This window comes from Hemiscyllium ocellatum, chromosome 12 (genome assembly GCF_020745735.1).
Source record: "Hemiscyllium ocellatum isolate sHemOce1 chromosome 12, sHemOce1.pat.X.cur, whole genome shotgun sequence".
NCBI lineage: Eukaryota > Metazoa > Chordata > Chondrichthyes > Orectolobiformes > Hemiscylliidae > Hemiscyllium > Hemiscyllium ocellatum.
The window spans coordinates 34,669,848-34,690,542 of NC_083412.1; the positions used below are offsets into that span (position 1 = coordinate 34,669,848).

Genomic DNA, 20,695 nt, shown 5'->3' on the forward strand with positions numbered 1-20,695 from the left:
TAGTGTAAGTCTGGGTGAATTTGATTTATTATAGTCACATGGAGTGAAAAATTTTGATTTTGAGCAATATAGGCAGATCATAGTAAGCAAGTACACACAGACTATGGTGTGCTTAGAACGAGTGAGACATACAGGTTACACTGCACAAGAGTTATGCGAAGCAAGGTCAACATTAACAAGATCAACATTATTTGAAGTTAGGGAGTCCATTCATCAGTCTACTAGCAGCAGGGAAGAAGCTATTCTTGACCCTATTGGTGCATTTGTACAAGCCTCTGACAGAAGCAGTTGTAGGAGAGCATTACCAGCCTGGGAGGGGTCTTTGTTGGCAGCCTTCCATGGCAGTGAAACGTCTAAATGGAGTCCATAGATGGAAGGTTAGCTTTTGTGATGGTGGGTCAGGCAGCATTGGAGGAGCAGGAGAATCGACGTTTTGGGCATAAGCCCTTCATCAGGAATGAGGCTTATGGGCTGGGTGGTTGAGAGATAAATGGGAGGGTGGTTCGGTGGAGGATGGGTAGTTTACTGAGAATGCAATAAGTAGATGAAGGTGATAGGTCGGAGAGGAGGGTGGAGTGGATAGATGAGAAAGATGATGAACAGTTCAAGAAGGTGGTGCCAAGTTGGAGGCTTGGGACTGAGATAAGGTGGGAGAGGGGAAATGAGGAATCTGTTGAAATCCACATTAATCCTGTGTGATTTCAGGTTCCCAAGGTGGAAGATGAGGCGTTCTTCCTCCAGATTTTGGGTGGTGAGTGTTTAGCCATGGAGGAAGCCCAGGATTTACATGTCATTGGTGGACTGGGAGGGAGAGTTGAAGTGTTCAGCACTTCACTTTACTTCACAGGGTGATGGGGTTGGTTGGTGCAGTTATCCGAGAGATGTTCTCTAAAATGAGCCACAAGTTGCTGTCCTGCCTCCCTGATGTAAAGGAGACCACTTGCATCCAATGTGGTCTTACAGGCATGCAAATCCTGGGCCGCCTCCATCACCAAACTGTAACCACCCAACACCTGGAGGATGAACACCTCATCTTCTGCCTTGGCACCCTGCAACCACACGGGATTAGTATGGATTTCACCAGTTTCTCTCGTATCCCCGTTTATTCCTGTCCCAAGCTTCCAACTTGCCATTGCTCTCTTGACCTGTCCATCGTCTTTCCCATTTATTTGCTTCACTCCTCTCTCCAACCTATCATTTTCTCCCCACTTTCACCTACCTATTGAATTCTTAGCTACTTTCCCCTAGCCCCACCCCAATTTATCTGTCAGCCCCCCCCGGCTCACAAGTCTCGTTCATGATAAAGGGCTTGTGCTTGAAGCATCGATTCTTCTGCTCCTCGGATGCTGCCTGACCTGCTGTGCTTTTCCAGCACCACACTCTCTACTCTGATCTCCAGCATCTGCAGTCCTCACTTTCTCCTTCCGTGATGGTGGTCGGCACACACAACCTTCTGTAGTTTCTTATGATCCTGGGCAAAGCAGTTGCCGTACCAGGCCACTATGCACCTGGATAGTTTGCTTTTTATTATGCATCTGTAAAGGTTGTGAGGGTTCTTTTATGGAAGTGCAGAATTTCCTAAGCTGCCTGAGGAAGAAGAGGCGTTATGACTTCTTGACCTTTGCATCTAAGGTGGAGGTCCAGGATAGGTGGATGTTATCGTCACTCCTAGGAACCTGACGCTGTCAACCCCCTCAACCTCTGTTCCATTAATGTGTTCTCCTCTTTTCTTTCTGAAGTCAGTAATCAGCTTTTTGTTTTGCTGATATTGAGAGAGCGGTTGTTATCATTGCACCATGATATTAAGCCCGCTATCTCCTTTCCTTATTTTGACTCATTGTTTGATATCCATCCTACCACGGTGTCATCAGCAAGCTTGAAGATGGCATTTGTTTGCAATTTGGCTACGTAGGCATGGGTGCACAACGAGTACAGTAGAGGGCATTACTTGAAGGCAGGGCTGTAGTCAGTATGAGTTTGATGTATGTGACTTTGTGCAGATGTTCCAAGGATGAGGGCTAGGGAAATGGTGTCCCCTGTGGAGCTCTTACATTGGTATGCAAATTGCAGGGTTTTGAGACCGGCTGGGAGGCTCAAGTTGATGTGGGCTGAAAAATGTGTTGCTGGAAAAGTACAGCAGGTCAGGCAGCATCCAAAGATTAGGAGAATTGACGTTTTGGGCATAAGCTGAAGAAGGGCTTCTGCCTGAAACGTCGATTCTCCTGCTCCTTTAATGCTGCCTGACCTGCTGCGCTTTTCCACCAGCACATATTTCAGCTCTGATCTCCAGCATCTGCAGTCCTCACTTTCTTCAAGTTGATGTGGTCTATGACCAGCCTATCAAAGCTTCATGATTTTGGAGGTCACAGCCAGTGGGTGGTAGTCATTAAGGCACGATACATATGCTTTCTTTGGTGCTAGGATGATGGTCTTCTTGAAGCAGGTAGGAACTTCAGCTTGTAGCAGGGAGAGGTTGAAGATGTCAGTAAATACTCTGCCAGCTTGGCTGCACAGGATCTGCATGCACAGCCAGGGCCTCCATCTGGGCTGGTCACCTTCCTTGATCTGACTCTGGGGAAGACCAGTTTGACGTCTGGATCGGTAATGTAGGGGCAGGTGACACCATGCCGTTGGCAATCTGCTCAAACCAAGCGTAGAAAACATTGAGCTCATCAGGGAGAGATGTGTTTTTGTCTGCTACCTTGCTCAGCTTCATTTTGTATCTCATTATGTTGTTTCTGCTTTGCCACAGGTGGTAGGTGTCTGCATGGTTGGTTTGGACCTCTAACTTGGTCCAGTACTGTGTCTTGGTATCTCGGGCTTTGCTGAAGTCATATCTGAATTTTCTGTATAAGTTTGGGTTGTCCGACTTGAATACTGAACAAAAAAATCTGGTCTGGCAGGGAGAGCTGCTGTCAGGTCTGGGCATTCTGGTCTCTTGGCAGGGGGATTGGATTGGGTGGGGTCTGGGAATGGAGTCTGACCTCCTCCAATTGATTGAGAGCAGGCCAGGACTGGTAGCTCAACCTTCCAGAGTTTAGATGTTTCAAGTGTGAGAGAGAGGGTTGTGAAAGGGTGGAGGATTTGTGTTACTGATTAAGGAGAAGGTCATATCTGTAACAAAGAGACAATTTGGCAGGCTTATCTAGTGAGGCAACATAGGTAGAACTTAGGTGCAGTTATACAATATGGGTTATACAATAAGCCTCTCAATAGCCACTGTGAATTTGAGGAACATACATGTAAGCAGATCATGGAAAGATGTAAAAACGACAGGGTTGTGGTAGTGGGTGATGTTAATTTCCCCAATATTCACTAGGGCTCCCTTTGTGGCAGGGGCTTGGATGAGGCAGAATTTGTTAGGTGCATCTAGGGCAGACTATTGAAACAATATGTAGATAATCCAACTCAGGAATGGGCCATATTAAACTTTACTCCTCCACTGAAACTTCAATCGCTTGGCCAGGCTCATTTTCTAATACAATGTGAAAACAGTAATCATAATTCCATAAGTTTTAAGGGAGTTCTGCAGCGCAGGAAGAGGCCATTCAGCTAAATATATTGTACCCAGTCTCTGAACAAGCATTGAGTGCTATGCAACTCTCCTGCCTTTTCTCCATAACTAAGCATATGGTTGTTTGAAAAAGGAGCAGTCTAATTCCTTTTTAAATGCCTCGATAAACACTGCTTCTACCACAATCCTAGACCGTGTATTCCAGACCTTAACCACATGCTGCGTGAGAGCTTTTTTCCTCAAATTGTTATTGTTTCTTTGACCGCTTACTTTAAATCTGTGCTATCTTCTTCATCTTTTTAGGCATTGGAATGGTTTTTCCTATATGCTCTAGACCCATCATAATTTTGAAATACTATTAGATCTCTCTTCAATCTTCTCCAAGGGAAACTGTTCTAAGTTTGGAATCTATCTCCATACTTTAACTTCCTTACCCCTGAAACCATTTTTGTGAATCTTTTTTGCACTCTCTCCTATGTTTTCACATCCTTCTTAAAATGTGCACTCGGAACACAGTATTCCAGTGGAGGCTGAAATCGTGTCTTATACAAGTTTTACAGCGTTTTTATAACATTTTGTAGGATGTTACCCTTGATGTTACCCACCAATATTTTTTCTCTCTTTTTTGTAAATTTCATTTGTAATTTCACCCCTGCATTTTCTGTACTCCTCTTTTTACAATATTGAACTTTTCCATTCTGGTCATATAGTTTCCTTGCCTTGTCCTGTATGGGTGCTCCAGATTGCTCTTCTACTGCTGTCTGCTGCAGATTCAACAAGTAGCAAGCAATAACTCTGTGCATCTGTGTTTAAAAATCCCAGGATTATTTTTATGATTGATGCAAACATATATCTGTAATAACCGCTTCAATCTCCTTTTGGGCATCAATGAAAAATTATCAAACACAATAACCAATTTAAGTCCACTGAAAATTGGCAGAATTTGTGGTTATGTAAAATAAAATCAAAATGTATAATTTTTTCATCTTTGCAGAATAAAGTGTAAGTTATCATATTCAAAGATTATTAAGCAAATATACCACATTAAATCCAATTAAACTAAACTTTAAAATTGTTCTTAGTTTATTGGTAATGTGCTCTCAATACTTTCATGTGCTGTTTATACCAGTATATTATTTTCTTGTGACCTTGGATTTTCAGACACAAGTACAATGAGATGAAAATACCGGAAAGATTGTACCCTCAGTGAAGTTGGGAGGATTATTCTGAGCAAAGATTTGAACTTAAACCTTGGTTTAAGCAGAGGTGTTTCAAATTATCTAAATATAAACTCAGAAATTACAGTACAAAGGGCAGTTTTCTACTTTATTGGCTCAATATGTATATACTACAGCTAGAGCAGTTGACTAGAGGCATGCCTGGTTCTGGAACCAGTGTAAAGCACTGCAACAACCCAAGTGTTGGGGCACATGACCCTAGATGCATGCAGTGTGGTTGACTGTTTCTTGACATCTTTGACTTTTAGCTGAATCGGTTAAAGGAATCATTTTGGAGACCACTTTGGTGACAGTGATGATATTTTAATTAAGTTTACAGTAGTTATAGAACAGAACTAAAATCAATCAGGAATAAAAGTTCTCATTGGGGAAACGGACAGTTTTATTAAGCTCAGATGTGGTTTAGCAAAAACGATTTAATTATTCAATCCAAAATCAGAGTATTGGGAATATTCACAGCACTTGTGTGGGTTAAGAGCAAAGGTGTTCCTGTAAACAGAAAGACGGGGCTCTCAAATCTAGACCTTCTTTGACCCTCTACATTACTTTCCCTATTAAAGGTGATCGTTAAAACCTGCCTCTGACAAAACTTCTGGCAACCTGTCCTATTATTTCCATATTTAATAATTTTATTATACTCTTATCCTGTGAAGATCTTTAGGACATTATATAATGTTCAAGATACTATATAATTAAAATGTTTTGTAGCTGTAATTTGCCATTGATTCACCTTCAGTCCTTAAATTACAAAAGTAATATCAACAAGTATAAGCACCAGCATAAAATTAACTAAGAGAATAAAATAAATAATAACAAAAAAAAGGGAAAAATCCCAACTAACTACTAATCTATCCTATAAACATCCAAAATGTAAAATCGGATATCATATAATACTTGCAGTAAACAACAAAATAATTAAATAACTAAATACATGCTCAAAATTGATTTACGTCAAGACATAATAAAACCTGTATTTATACAGGATTCCTCCTCCCAGGGGTCCCCAAACCAGACAGAACCACTAACACAGCCAGACAAAAGCCCTGGACAATATGGCCGAAATACTGTAGTTCAAAAAGGGCTTTGTTTTATAAAATAATTCTGTTTTTTGGTGCACCATATTTGTGAGGAAGTCAGGTGGGATGTATTCCATGACTATCCTTTGCCAGTTCAAAAGTCCTGGGGGGCCTTCAGTTCCCCAATTCACTAAGATATTTTTCCTTGCACAAAAGGAGAGAATAGCAAATAATTTCCTTCCGTATACATCCAGGGAGGGAAAATCTGAAGAGCCCAAAAGTAGGGACTGTGGATCCAATCTAATCTCCTTACCCAAGATCTCTGTCAAGGCATTCGCTACTCTATCCGAATACCTGCACATCTTCTGGCATGTCCATAGACAATGCGTCAGAGTGCCAACTTCTATTTTACATTTAGGACACGTTGGGGATACTCCTGTCTTGAATTTTGCGAGTCGTTCAGGTGCCATATGAGCCCTGTGAAGTATCTTCAATTGAATAGTCTGAGTTCTATTACAAACAGAGATTTTTCTAGTATTTACCCAGATGTCCTCCCACATTTCTAAAGAGAATTCCAACCCTAATTCTTGATTCCAGGTTTTAAATAATCGTTCTATGTCCTTTTGAAACCTTATTATATAATGAGTGATAACGAATACTGACCGAGGGCGGCCCAATCGGCCATAACACACTCCTTTCCCTATCCGATTTGCAGGGATTAACTATCAATGTGGTCGTCTTTTGGGTAAAGACTTGTATTTGGAAATACCGAAAGAGGTCCTTGTTAGGCAGTCCATACTTCTGATGCACCTACTCAAAGGACATCATAACCTCCCTATTGAACAGGTCTCCCAAGCAGGAGATACCTCTGGACTTCCAAGTTTTAAATGTAGCAACTGTCAGCCTGGCTGAAATCCCGATGCTCCCACTATAGGGGTACAAGGGGAGGTTTTTTTGCAGGTTACCCTCATCTTGTCGCATTATCCTCCAGGCTTTAATTGTATTTAATACAATAGGGTTTTTACAATAGTCTATAATAGCTCTCATCTTGTCCATAAATAAAAGATTGATGAGGAAGCCTTTTACGTGGGAGGTCTCAATGTCTAATCAAATTGGGTCTCTTGTGACCCACAGTCAATCAGTTACGCAAGATAATAAGGAGCTCAATTGATACCTCCTGAAATCTGGAAAGTCCAGTCCTCCCCTTCCTTGTGGAAGCTGCAGCTTTTCTAATTTGATAAGGGGCCATCTATGATTTCAAATAAAGGAGCCAAGCCATCCGTAGAGCTTACACAGCGCCCATTTCGGCAGCATTGGGGGAGCATCCTCGTAGGATATAGAAGACGAGGTAGAATATTCATCTTGACTAAGGCTATTCTGCCTAACCAGGATATTGGGAGATCTCCACAACGTTAAAGGTCCTGCCTTATTTTCTCCAAGTGCACAAAATTGGCTTTATACAGCTGACCAAATATTGGAGTGATAAAAATACCTTAGTATAGAAAGTCTTCTAGTGACCACCAAAAGGGAAAGCAAGATCCGTCCAGTAAATTGGATACACTGGTAAGACCTCCCAATGGCATGGCCTCCGATTTCATAAAATTGATTTTTATAACCTGAGAACGTACCAAATACGTTGACCACTTTAATTAGGCAGGGCACAGATATCAAAGGATCACTTAAAAAGAGGAGGATATCATCTGAATCGAGATTGATTTTGTACTTGCCCGATCCAGCCCTCAGATCCGTTATGTTAGGGTCAGTTTGTATAGCTTCCGCTAGTGGTTCAATCACTAGCGTGAATAATACTGGTGGAATACCTGACGACATACCTGATGACAGCCCCTGCCAACCCTAAAGCTATCTGAACCTAAGCCATTGGTGATCACCGCTGCTTTGGGATCATTGTATAATACTGAAACCCATTTGGTAAATACCTCTCTGACACCGAACCTTTCCAGTGTATAAAAAAGATATTGGCCATTCTACCCGATCAAATGCCTACTCTGCGTCCAAGGAGATAACTAAACCCAGTATTGTTCCCTGTTGACAGGCTTGTATCATATTTAAGACCCTTCTAATATTATTAGTTGACCTGCGCCCCTTTATAAACTTCGTCTGGTCCTCTTTTATGAAGTGTGGTCAGACCTTCTCTTGTCTTAAGGCTAACGTTTTGGAAAGAATTTTGAAATCCACATTTAACAAGGATATGGGTCTATATGATGAGCAATATCCTGTGTCCTTTCCCTTTTTAAGAATGAGAGAGATGTTTGCTTCTCTCAACGAAGGCGGAAACAGCCCTGACTGTGTGAGTAATTAAACATATTTATGAGTGGCCCAGCCAGTTCCCCTATAAATTCTTTATAGAACTCAACCTAGAATCCATCTGGCCCAGGCGCTTTGCCACTCTGATGCTGCCTAACCGCGTCCAGTACTTCATGGATTGTCAGGGGGCATTTAAGATTGACACCTGCTCCGAGGTTAAGCCCGGAAGGGCCAAATCTTTAAAGAAGGATTCCATCTTCCCAGTTCTATCCTCGCAGTCCTGCGATTTATACAGTTCAAAATAGAACTTTCTAAAGGCTATATTGATTTTTTTTTACGATCACAAGTCAAGGTACCAGCACTTTCTGTAATGGACCTAATGGCTTGAGGAGCCTTTTTCTTTCTAGCAAGGTATGCTAAATATCTACTAGGCTTGTCGTCGTATTCAAATAATCTCTGCTTTGCAAATAGTATTATCCTCTTTGCTGTTTGTGTAAATGTCAAGGCTGTTTGTCAAGGCTGCCCTAAGGCCTGTGATCCTGTGTAGCTGTGTAATGGAAGGCCTGTCAACATACGCTGTCTCAGCTGCCTTCAAGTGAGCCTCGAGCAGGTACTGTTGCTCTCCCTTTTGTCTTTTCTGGGCCGCAGAATATGAGATAATCCAACCTCGCGCATATACCTTAGTGGTATCCCACATCATTGACAGGTTACTGGCCGTGCCTGAATTAATTTCCCAGAAGGTTTTGAATTCCTGCGAAAAAGACTTCATAAATTTGTTATCCTTCAATAAGAAGGGATCCATACGCCAATGTTGGGGACCTATCCCATCATACCTAGTCTTGACTTCCATATATATTGCGGCATGATCAGAGAGTTATATTACCTATTTTCAAGACAGTATTGAATTCAAAGGGGTCGAGGGGGCAAAAGACATATCAATTCTGGTATGGCACTTGTGTGGGCTAGAGTAGAAAATATAGTCTCTACCCTGGGGATGAAAGCACCTCCACACATCTACTAGCCCGAGCTCCTTATTCAGATCTGCCAGTTGTCTAGATCTCAGAAATATACCCGGAGTGCTCATAGATATCCTAGCCTGAGTCCATAATACAGTTAAAGTCTCCTCCTATAATTGTATGGCGGGCCCCAAAAGCCATCAACTTAGAGTATGCTTCCGTTACAAATTTAAAAGGGTGTGCTGGGGGCAATAAAGATTCAAAATTCCATATTCCTCTCCATGTATTAGGGCTTTGATCAATTTTTTTTACTGCACAGACTCCTCTTTTATCTGGCTTAACATTTGGAAAGGAAGATTCTTCCAATAAGAATGGCTACTCCCCTACTTTTTGAACGAAAAGGTGAAAAGAAAGCCTGATCAAATCCACCCTGTTGTAGCTTAAAGTGTTCTTTATCAAGTAGATGTGTCTCTTGTAAGTGAGCTACACTGACCGTTTCTTTTTTAAGACTTGATAATATATTTTTCCTTTTTGATTGGTGACTTGCTTCCCTTGACATTCCAGGTGCACCACCTAAATAAATGGCTAGCCATGATCGTCCAGGCAAGCCCGAGACACCCTAGGAAGAAGAACCCCATCCAAAAGACCTCGAATAAAGACCATAGAAAATTTACAAATACAAAAATCTTTAAAACATTTAAGCCAACATGATTAAAAACTACTCCCAAATAAAGAAAACAATGCAAAACATATTTGAAAGGAATCTTTTCCCCCTTGCTCCCAGGGGGCATAACTACCTATCAATACCACAAATCGAGCAAGCCGCACGAACTATTTAAAAAAAAGACCAAAGAGAGAGTAAAGAACAAGGCCCAGGGAAAGAGGAGTGAAAAAGAGATGAAGAAGGAAAAAAGGGTAAACAAAGGGGGGACAAAATAGAATCGTTATCCATGTGGTTCGAGTCCCACAGTCTATTTAAGAGAGTCCAAGAATTCTTTTGCTTTCTCTGGTGATCCAAAGTTATAAATGGTCCTCCCTGCGTGAGGCGCAGCGTTGCTGGATAACGCATGGAGAATTGAATATTTAGGTTTCTCAGATGCTGCTTCGCCTCATTGAATGCCCTCCTCTTGTGGACCATGGCTGGGGAGAAGTCCTGAATTTACATTATCCTGGAACCCTTGTGCATCATGGCCTGGGGATCCTTCCCCAAGAGTCTTAAGGCTTCCAGGAGCATGTGTTTTTCTTTGTAACATTGGAGTCAGATTAGAACTGGGCGGGGGCACTGGTCCAGTCCGGGGCTGTGTACAGCAACCTGGTGGGCCCACTTCACCCGCACCCGGCTCAGCTCCGATTCCACCTTCAATAATTGTGGGAGCCATCGCTGCAAGAACTCCATAAATTGGACTTTTTTTTTCATGTTCGGGAAGGCCCAGCAACTGAATATTTTTCCGATGACCCTGATTGAGGCCTTGGATGTGCTCCTCTAGAGTCCGGATTCTCTGCTCGAGAGCTCGGACCTGACCCACGGATGACTTGGCAGCAGTCTCCGAGGCCACGACCCGTTGCTCCGCCCCTCTGACACGCTGCTCGAGGTTTTCAATCAAGCATGACTGAGATCGACTCCCACCTGGACTGGGTCTCCTTGATGAAAGTGTCGATCTTCTCCTGGAGCTTGGTGATCCCGGAGAGCAGGCTCGCCACCAAAGTTGAGTCCCCAGAAGTGACCATGGACATCTCTGCTGCTGGGGGAAGGGGTGAGGGAGGGGTCCCTGCCTGTTGCGAGCTGTGGGAGTTTTTGCCCTTAGTCATTTTTAAAAGAAAACACCAAATTGTTCAAGTTTGATGTAAAATGACTGAGAACCCTGGGCAAAAGCTATTCTAAATGATTTTAAAAGGTGAGGTGAAAGTGGGTGGCCCAGTCTTCGGCAGAGCACAACAGACTCAGACTTACTGGGTCGTCACCATCTTGAATCTCAGTCCTCCAACTTTTAAAACACTGTTATATCATCACTTAGGATGGAAGGGATAAATAATGATTAAAGACCAGCCATCCTAATCTGGAAGTGAAAATTATTGGAAAAATGTCTGAGGGCTATATTAGTTGTCATTTATAAAGTGCACTAATTAACCAAAAATAGTCAGCATGGATTTATTGCAGGAAGATTTGTATATGGTTAACTTTATTGTTTTTTTTAGAAGAAAGCAAAGGGAGTTCATGAAGGTAGTGCATTTGATAGAGTCTGTGAATTTTAGCAAAGCTACACAATTGGAAAACGTACCATTGGTTTTCATATGTATGTTGGTAAACCCCAGATTTACCTTGTCACCACTCCTCTCAACTGTTGTTGTCTGACATCTAAAACAGAATGAACAAATATATTCATCACTTCTATATTGGGAGTGAACCATTGCTCTGCTGGAAACTCTGTGCTCTAGTTGCTGACTTCATTCTGCCTAGCAACCATTCCCCAAAGTTGGCTTCTCAATACTACCAGCATATCACCAAGACCTTGTTTGTTTTTCTAAAGAACATTAGTGAACTAGTCATATTTTGTGACGGTTTTCTAGTTTCTTTATCATTAGTGATGCCCCAAACTTAAGTTCGCATGCCAGTTGGAATTTGAGCTCATAACTTGAATTATTAATCTGGAGCTTTGGAGTAGGGTGAGGTATCATAACCTATGCTGTCATTTGCACTAAATTTAACTTGTATAGACATGTCATTGCATGGATAAATGGAGAATTTGAGGAGGTCAAGAAAGATCCAAAACAATTTACAGTTGGTTAGAAGAGATTTGACCACACTATTTTGAACCATGGTTCAACTGGCATGTGAACTTAAGTTTGGGGGGAAAAGAAATCACCAGCATCACTAATGATGATGAAACTAGAAAACCGTCACAAAATATGACTAGTTCACTAATGGTTCAAAATAATGTGGGATTCTCGAATATTTTCTGATCTGTTTCGAGACTGGTTACATACAAGTTATGAGTAAGCCTTTGTTAAATGACCCTTCCATTTTATAAGATCATGACTGAACTGAATGAAACTTCAAAACCGTGGACCGCTCAGATCTCACAGATGACCAGGTCAATTGGTAGATGCAGGGTTGGTTCTGGGGTTTTACAGGCGGAGGGTGAGGAAATTTACCAATGACTTGTGCCTGCATTTTGAAATTCATACATCATTACTGCCAGATTTCTCTGAATCCCCAAGCTCTGCAATCTATCAACATTTAGATTGTTCTTTTAAAAAAAAACCTCCCAGGCAAAATGAACAATTACATTTTTTCACACACTGCCATTGTGCTGTATCCCCAAGGATTCTGTTTGAGAATCAAATGATGAAATTCACCAGTGTGGAGCTCCTTTAAATATACAGGTAAAAAATAGGTTTAAAATTGCAGGTATGTGAGTTTGTCCACAGATGTTGAACTTTGTTGCTACCTTTTGGTGCGGATTAGTGAATTTGCAAATTCTGTCATGGATACAGAGCATTTCCTGTATTATACTCCATTTGTCAGATCTTTGCCCACTTGCTTAACCCATTTTATAACCCTTTGCACCCCCTATATGTCCTCTTCACATCTTACCGGTTAATAGCCACTTTTTATTGCAATTTGTTATTTTGTGTGTATTGTTTTTAACAATAGTTCTCTTCCTTTGAGAACATGTTAACTATACTCGTCATGGTAATGAATATAAATGCAGTGCATAAGCACCCTCATCACTGACATAATTGAATATGTCTGAATTTTATTTTTGACTTTCTGAACTATGCAACCTCCTTGGCCTAAATGATTGGTTTTAATGGATCATGTTAAAAAGTAGAAGAGACATTGCCGATAAATAGATTTATAACACTGTATTAGAATATATTGCTGCAGCAACAAGTTTAAAAAACAATGTTCTTGCGGTATGAAAATGCACCTTAGAAGCTTTGCAATTTCGTTGAGTTGATGTATAAACCTTAGTTTGCTTGTCGGGCTTAATTATTACAATAAGTAAACTTATGAAACTAAGATCAATAAAGCAATAAATGAATTTACTGCATTGGAATTGAGTCAATAGGTGTAGTGTATAAAGCAGGAATCTCTTGTTGTTAGGCAGTGTAGAAAAATAATATTTTCCAGCCTCTAACTTTGCTGCTTAATAAAAGGTTTCTTGAAGGCAAGGGCAGGGCAAGTTCAACAAGCGTTAGCTGATTTAATCAGCTATGCCTTCCTTCCATAAATTAAAACTCTGCTCTGCTCCACAAGTACGAATTTGCTTTTTCAAGTTTTTAGCAGAAGTCTCTTAATGCAATAAATGATTCAGAGTACTCATTGCAATATGTAACAGGTTGTAAACCTCAAGCAGAGAATAGATTTAACAAGCGCACACTTCATTGTTCCTTAATTAAATTGCATTTGTTTAGATTAGATTAGATTCCCTACAGTATGGAAACAGGCCCTTCGGCCCAACCAGTCCACACTGACCCTCTGGAGAGTAACCCACCCAGACCCATTTCCCTCTGACTAATGCACCTAACACTATGGGCAATTTAGCATGACCAATTCACCTGACCTGCACATCTTTGGACTGTGGGAGGATACCGAAACCCACGCAGACAGAGGGAGAAAGTCTGTCCGAGGCTGGAATTGAACCTAGGACCCTGGTGCTGTGAGGCAGCAGTGCTAACCACTGAGCCACCGTGCTGCCCATTCTTTATAGCATTTATTCCCTTCCAACTGCCAGGAGAAAAAATTGCAATTAACGCATAATTATAAAACCACTTTTTGACACATTGACAATACCAATATTTTACTTTGTAGCTTGCTAAACTTTTCTAAACTAACATCAGAATGAATTTTTGTTCAAACTTCTCTAATCCTTTATTGGGAAGTTTACTATGGAATTCATTTAAGTACCCATTTTGGTAATTTTCTTGGAGAATCGATCTTCTCTCTCATATTCAGTAAATAGCTTCAGTAATTTGAGAGATTAGAATTGTATAGTGGGAGGATCTTGCCTGGAAAGTTTAGATTTTTGTTAACAAATTTCAAATCCAGACAGCAGAATGGCTGAGAGATATATGTTCAAACACTATTTTGGAAGGTCTTCCATGAAATAAATTTTGATACATCCATTTCAGCCCCAGTGAGAATAAACCATTATTGAAAATTGTCCATTGTTTAACACACATTTGTAGCGTTTGAGCAATTTTACTCAGGCTAGTTTCAGAAATAGAAAAAGGATTTCACTGGTGAAGTGAGTGACACTGCCTTCTGAGATTGAGCAACAATGTTGGGATGACTGGAGGGAGTGCAACCTCTCGTTTAGTTGTACCTTGTCTGATGTCGAAATACTTGAAAATTCCTTCCCACTAAACAGCATTGTAACAAAAGTTGAGCAAAGAAAATTAGCATTTTGAGTTTATCACTAAAACATTTTACAACTTAACTACTTTGATCTTTTTATTTAAATGGTTGTGTAAGTTTAAAGCTGCAAAATCACAGTTTTAAAACTCATCCAGTTTTTAATTAATTTGTTTCTAGCTTCTAGATTTGTTTCTCCTTTCTAATACATTGTATAGGAATAAAGAAAGATGTGGATGTTGTAGATATAGTGAATACAGAATAAAAGGAAAGACTGCTTTGTGACTTATCTAATTGGTGTGACTTGAGTCAGCCAAATAAAAAACTGTTATTTTAATATTAATTCCTAATGTTGCGCTGGTGCTTGAATGTGCTATGAACTAATGTTTTAAGCTTTAATTTGTGCCTGTAGTTGTTCTAGGAACTGAGTCCCTGAGACAGGGCAGCACTGGTAGAAAGCAATGATTGATAACTTAGGCTTCCTATTACAGTGAGAAAGTGAAAATTGAAAAGCAAAGAACAGATGTTCAGATGGATACATTTAAGTGTTTTGTGCATGGACGCAGTTTCTTTTAGCTAAGTAAATGCAACATCAAATACTTAGATGTAAAACTTTATAATTTTACATTTGGCTGTGAAACAGGAATATTTTGAGGTTGGAAAATGTACTCCTGCATTAATGAAAGAATCTTTTGAGGTTCCAGTCAGTCATATTCTATTTAAGAATAGATTTTATTAATCAGCATGTGTCAGTGATTCATATTGTCCTGTGTAAACTTCCCAGTGACACTTTTGTTCCTCTTTTTATTACTTTCCTTCCTGTGTTTGAAAATGTTGCTGGGCATGAAGAGTGGAGGACTGTATTTATTGCCATTGCAATTGCCCTTCATGAACTGCTGTAATCCGTGTTGTATTTGTCACTCACAGTGCTAATTGCCAGGAAGATTTAGGATTTTTACCAATAATACTAAAGTTCCAAGTTGGGATGGTCTGTGATTTGAGGTGCTGATGTTCCCTTGCATCTGCTGTAGTTGGCCTTATACATGGTATAGGTGGCCAGTATGGAAAGTATTGTCAAAGACACCTTGCTGAGTTGCTGCTGTGCACATTACTGTCTCTGTGTTGGAGGAGGCAGTGAATATTAAAGTTGGTTCATGTGATGCTAATGAACTTGCTTGAATTTTGTAGGAGCATTATTTATTCAAGCAATTGGAGAGTACTCATTTTGCTTTAGTATCTGAGGTAGGTATCCTTTACCTAACTTTATATCATCAGCAACAGTGCTCCTGGTTCTGTTGTTTTGATCGTTAATGTATCACAAGAATAGTTTTAGTCTCAACACTAACCCCTGCAGATCCCCAGTATTCACTGGCTGCCATTCTCAAAAAGACCCCTTTAGCCCTATGCTCTGCCTTCTGCCAGTCAGCTAATCCTGTATTCATGCCCGTACCTTGCCCCTAACGCCATGGACTCTTATTTTATTTAGCAGCCTCCAATGTGGACCTTGTCAAAGGCTTTCTGGAAATAAGAAAATATCTTCTTTGTCTAAAGTGCTCATTACCTTCTCAAAGAATTCAGGCAAGTTTGTCAGGCATGACCTCTTCCTCTCAAAACCAAGCTGACTCACCCCTATTTTATCAAGCACTTGCAAGTACTCTGCAATCTCATCCTTAATAACGAACTCTCAAATCTTTCAAATGACCAAGGTCAGGCTCAACGGCTGTAGTTCCTGTCTTCTCCCTCCCTCCCTTCTTAAACAGGCATATTATGTTAGCCAATTCCAGTTCTCTGGGACTTCCCTGACTCCAGTGATTCCTGAAAGAGGTACCACCAAATTCAGCGACAATCTTCTCAGCTGTGTCCTTCAAAGCTCTGGGGTGTAGTCATTCTGGTCCGGATGATTTATCCACCTTCGGACCATTCAGCTTTCCCAGCACCTTCTCCTTCATGGCCACTATTCTCCCTTCTGCCTCCGATTCCTTTGAAGTTCTCGTATGCTGCAGATATCTTCCACTGTGAAAACTGATGCAAAGTGTCTATTCAGTTCCTCTGCCATTTCTTTGAACCCCACTACTGCTGCAGTCTCATTTTTCACTCTTACATCACTGTCCACTCTTGCCCCTCTCTCACCTTTTTTTTGTTTCTAAATAAAAACTGTTGCAATCTTCTTTGTCATGACTAGCTACCTTACCATCATGTTTCATCCTCTTCCCCCTTTATTGCTTTTTTTGGTATCCACTGCTGGTTTTTAAAGGCTTCCCTATCCTCTGACTTTCCCCACTATTCTTCACCACATTTGTATGCTTTTTCTCTTCTGCTTTTATGCCATCTGTGACTTCCCTTGTCAGCCATGGTTGCCTTCTCCTCCCTTAGTATGTTTCTTCTTCCTTGGGATGAATTTCAGCAGTGCCTCCTTGATTAGCCCAGAAAATCCTGCCATTGCACGGTGTTCTCTGCTACAAGCTGTCCTTCCTATCAGTGCTGACCAGTTCCTCCCTCATGTCTTTGTTGCTACCTTTTACTCTACTGTAATCCTGTTACATCATTACTGTTTCATGTAGCTTTTTGCTTGACCACTACATGTCTCCAAATGTTTTTAAGTCATAGAGATGTACAGCATGGAAACAGACCCTTCGATCCAACCAGATATCCCAACTCAACCTGGCCCATATCCCTCCAAACCCTTTCTATTCATATACCCATCCAACTGCCTTTTAAATGTTGCAATTGTACCAGCCGCCTCCACTTCCTCTGGCAGCTCATTCCATACACGCACCAACCTCTGCATAAAAACGTTGCCCTTAGGTCTCTTTTATATCTTTCCCCTCTCACCCTAAACCCACGTCCTCTAGTTCTGGACTCCCCCACATCAGGGAAAAGACTTTGTCTATTTATCCTATCCATGCCCCTCATGATTTTGTAAACCTTTATAAGGAAACCCCTCCTCCTCCGACACTTCAGGGAAAACAGCCCCAGCCTGTTCAGCCTCTCCCTATAGTTAAAATCCTCCAACCCTGGAAACATCCTTGTAAATCTTTTCTGAACCCTTTCAAATTTCACATCTTTCCAATAGGCCAAAGGGGTACTTTTGAAGTGTAGTCATTGGTTGGGCTTTTCCTACATTCCAATTTAGGTACAACCATTTACAACAAGCAGCAATATGATAATGATCATATAAACTATTTTTGTTCTCTTGATTGTTGGATATATTTTGGCAGGATACTGAGGATGTCTCCCAGGCTCATCTTTGAAATAGTGCCAAGGTATCTTTGACATTCACCTTGACAGTGTCGAGGAGACTTTGGTTTAACTCCTCAGCTGAAAGTTGTCACCTTTGACAGTCCAGTACTACCTCAATGCTAAACTGAAATGACTGACTTTTGATCCTTCTGCTCAAGTGCTTCTTGAGCGGGACTGGAATTTTACCCTTCTGATCTGGGTGATTGTGCTACCAACCAAGGCAGCTAATCAATTTCACCCATTTAAAAACCGTTTGGGAACAGATAGTGGATTGACATTGATTTTAAAATAACGTTTTATTTTTCATTTGTATTAATCAAACTGTATCTAGCATCCAGTCTTAAATATGGCAAGGATTTCTCAAAAGGAAAATTTATTTTTTGCCAAAAAATGTTAGAGTGGATGCTGTTTTGGGCCTATTTTGTGCTCTATTTGTTGTTTATGCTCAGTGCAAACTCCTCCGTATATATTGATATGACTTGAATAAGTTGATGGTTTTTGCAAGAGTTCAGTTGTTGGCTACTGTGTTTGAAATGACTAATAATTTACTTTAGGTAAGATAATAATTTACTTTGTTCTTTGATTTTGCAAAATGCATGTTGTAGTAATTGGTTACCAAGTTGGTTTTACAATTTTTAACACAAATGTACATGATCTTGTGAATCATATTAATGCAAGATGAATAGCAAACTTGTCCTTAGTGCTTGTAGCTTAGTCAAGGCTAGAAATATAGCCAGGGACATTAAAACTGTTAAGCAGACTTGTGATTTAGCTTTGTATTATTGGCCTTAATAACTAGAAATAATACCCAGTTCCTATCTTTTGAAAGCTGTGCTGCAGGCGGTTATCAAATTTAAAGTTGGAGAGATTTGAATTCTTTCTTGATTGAGTAAATCTAATCACATGAATTCTACAGTTTAAATTTTTCTCAAATAATCCATCACATGATTTATTTATATTTATTTTGCCAGGTATGAGACAGAATGTCGGTAAACGAAAAGAGCGACACTTTGGTTTATTCCTACGAGTCTTCTGTACACAGTACCAGTGTTCTCCTGAGTCTCAATGATCAAAGGAAACAAGATCTCTTTTGTGATGTGACTGTGGTTGTAGAAAACAAGACCTTTCGTGCTCATCGTTCAGTGCTTGCAGCCTGCAGTGATTATTTTCTGTCAACAGTGGCATGGAAAAAAGATCTTAACATGCTTGTCACACTTCCTGAAGAGGTAATGTGAAGAGTGAATGGAATTAATTTGTAGTTCTGATAATTTTATTAGATGGTTCACTGTATGTACTTTTTATATGTAACTTTTGGCACTAGCTTAATCTGTTGGTCATCCTGGCTTTTACATTTAGTACTGAGTATTCTGTGGACTAGGAAGAATGGAGACCGGAATCACTGGAGTTGTGCCACTTTTTCACGCTATCTTAGAATTCCTGGGTGTATTCTGTTGAGGCACACTGTGACCTACATTTATGCAACTGCAGTGGAGGCAATATCATGCTAATAAATTGGAAAGTTATATTCCTGATCTTTTGCCTCTTCTGGCATGTTGTTTCTGGTTGCTCAAGCATAGGAGTGCCCTGACAAAAAGGTAATAATATGATCCTAAAATGGCTGGAGGTCATGCTACTATTTTATTATATGCACCTATCCTCCATTGGTTCTCCCACGTGTCCAATTTCCATTAGCTGCAAAAATAAAGTTCTGATTCCAGAGACCTGCAACCCTCTTCTTCTTTTCTAACTTATTCCACTTACGCTGCCAGTTTTGGACTTGCATTGGTGTAACATGTAACTATCAAAATGCTTCTGGTACCCCCTGGGCATGCTGTTGCTGTTTCCTTCCTGCATAGAAAGGGATCTGTAAAATCAGTGCTATGAAGACCAAAAGTGAATGATTCTGAAATAATTGAAAAGTCTTGTGTCTATTTTATGGAGAATTAAATACTTTGTTGCACATTTAAATTCACTTCTGTCAGTCATAGTTTTTAATAGAAATTCCAATGTTCCATTTGTGCTATGTTCCAATTTCTAGGTTTCAGAAATATAGAAACTAAAAAGGAGCTGTGAACAGTTTCATTCTAGCAGCAGGATAGTTTCAGCTTATAGTGTCTCCAGTTTGTGATAATTTACAGGTGTTTCTTGGCTGTCAGAGCTGAAAAGTAATCCAGGTCCTCAGAATTGAAAGAGGTTCAGGCCATCCAAACTTGAAAGGAGCCTTAACACTGTTTCTGCAGTTCAAGGAGGAAAACTTGAACGAAGTAATTTATAAGGAATTAGAGTGATATTTCTCTGGGATTGAGTATCTGAAATGTGTTGTGGCCTTCATTATTTTTATTTTTATTCTTATTTTTGATTGGAAATGTCAGCTGTGAATTGAAGCTGATCTTTGGACTGTGAGCAGCAGCTTTTTCTTTTTTATAAAAAGGATGGAACAAACCAACTGATATGTTTATTTGCAGGATGATTATTGTTTTGAGAACACTCTCTACATGTTTCAGCTCTAGAGGTGCATTATACAGTATTCACAGGCTGAGAGATGTTTGGATATTAAAAAGGTCCATCACAGAGAGCTTGTGCAAACCGGTCTAACAAAGAGAATGCTGGGGGAAAAAAGAAAAAAACAAAGTTTGAACTTGGTTTGGACTAGGGCTTTTAGAGTGTGGCTATGAAAGCTATGAGAAGGAGTTTGGTTGTGTATCCAGTTATCTTTCCATTGTCTTACTGAAAGTTTGGAGAGTACGGTCCCATTTATAAGAAATAAGTGAATATTTCTGAGTCTACTGAAAGGTACTTGCATTGAACAGTGTCTTCTGAAATAAATCAAAATATAATCCCATGCGTCTGTGATACTAAAGAGATTGAGTAGACTGGAACAAAAATAATTGGAATTTTTGAAGAATAGGGAGGTGCATATTAAGGAAACTTATGAAGGGAATAGATTGTTTCCACTGGCAGGTGAAACTAGAACAAGGGGGCATAGCCTCTAAACAAGGGGGAACAGATTTTAGGACTGAGTCGAGGAGGAACAACTTCAAAAGGCTTGTGAATCTGTGCAATTCCCTGCCCAGTGGGGGAAAAAAAATCCGCCATGATCATCATAA

The 20,695-nt window shown here is 40.3% G+C and overlaps 1 protein-coding gene across 1 annotated transcript in view; it reads left to right on the plus strand.

Annotated features, from left to right (window-relative positions):
* LOC132821022 (transcription regulator protein BACH1-like) overlaps positions 1 to 20,695 on the plus strand; it is an 82,456-nt gene that overhangs the window by 26,485 nt on the left and 35,276 nt on the right. The window contains exon 2 of the mRNA XM_060833500.1: positions 18,560 to 18,814. Coding sequence (XP_060689483.1) covers positions 18,572 to 18,814 — 243 coding nt within the window. The 5' untranslated portion in view covers positions 18,560 to 18,571. The remainder of the gene's footprint in view (positions 1 to 18,559; positions 18,815 to 20,695) is intronic.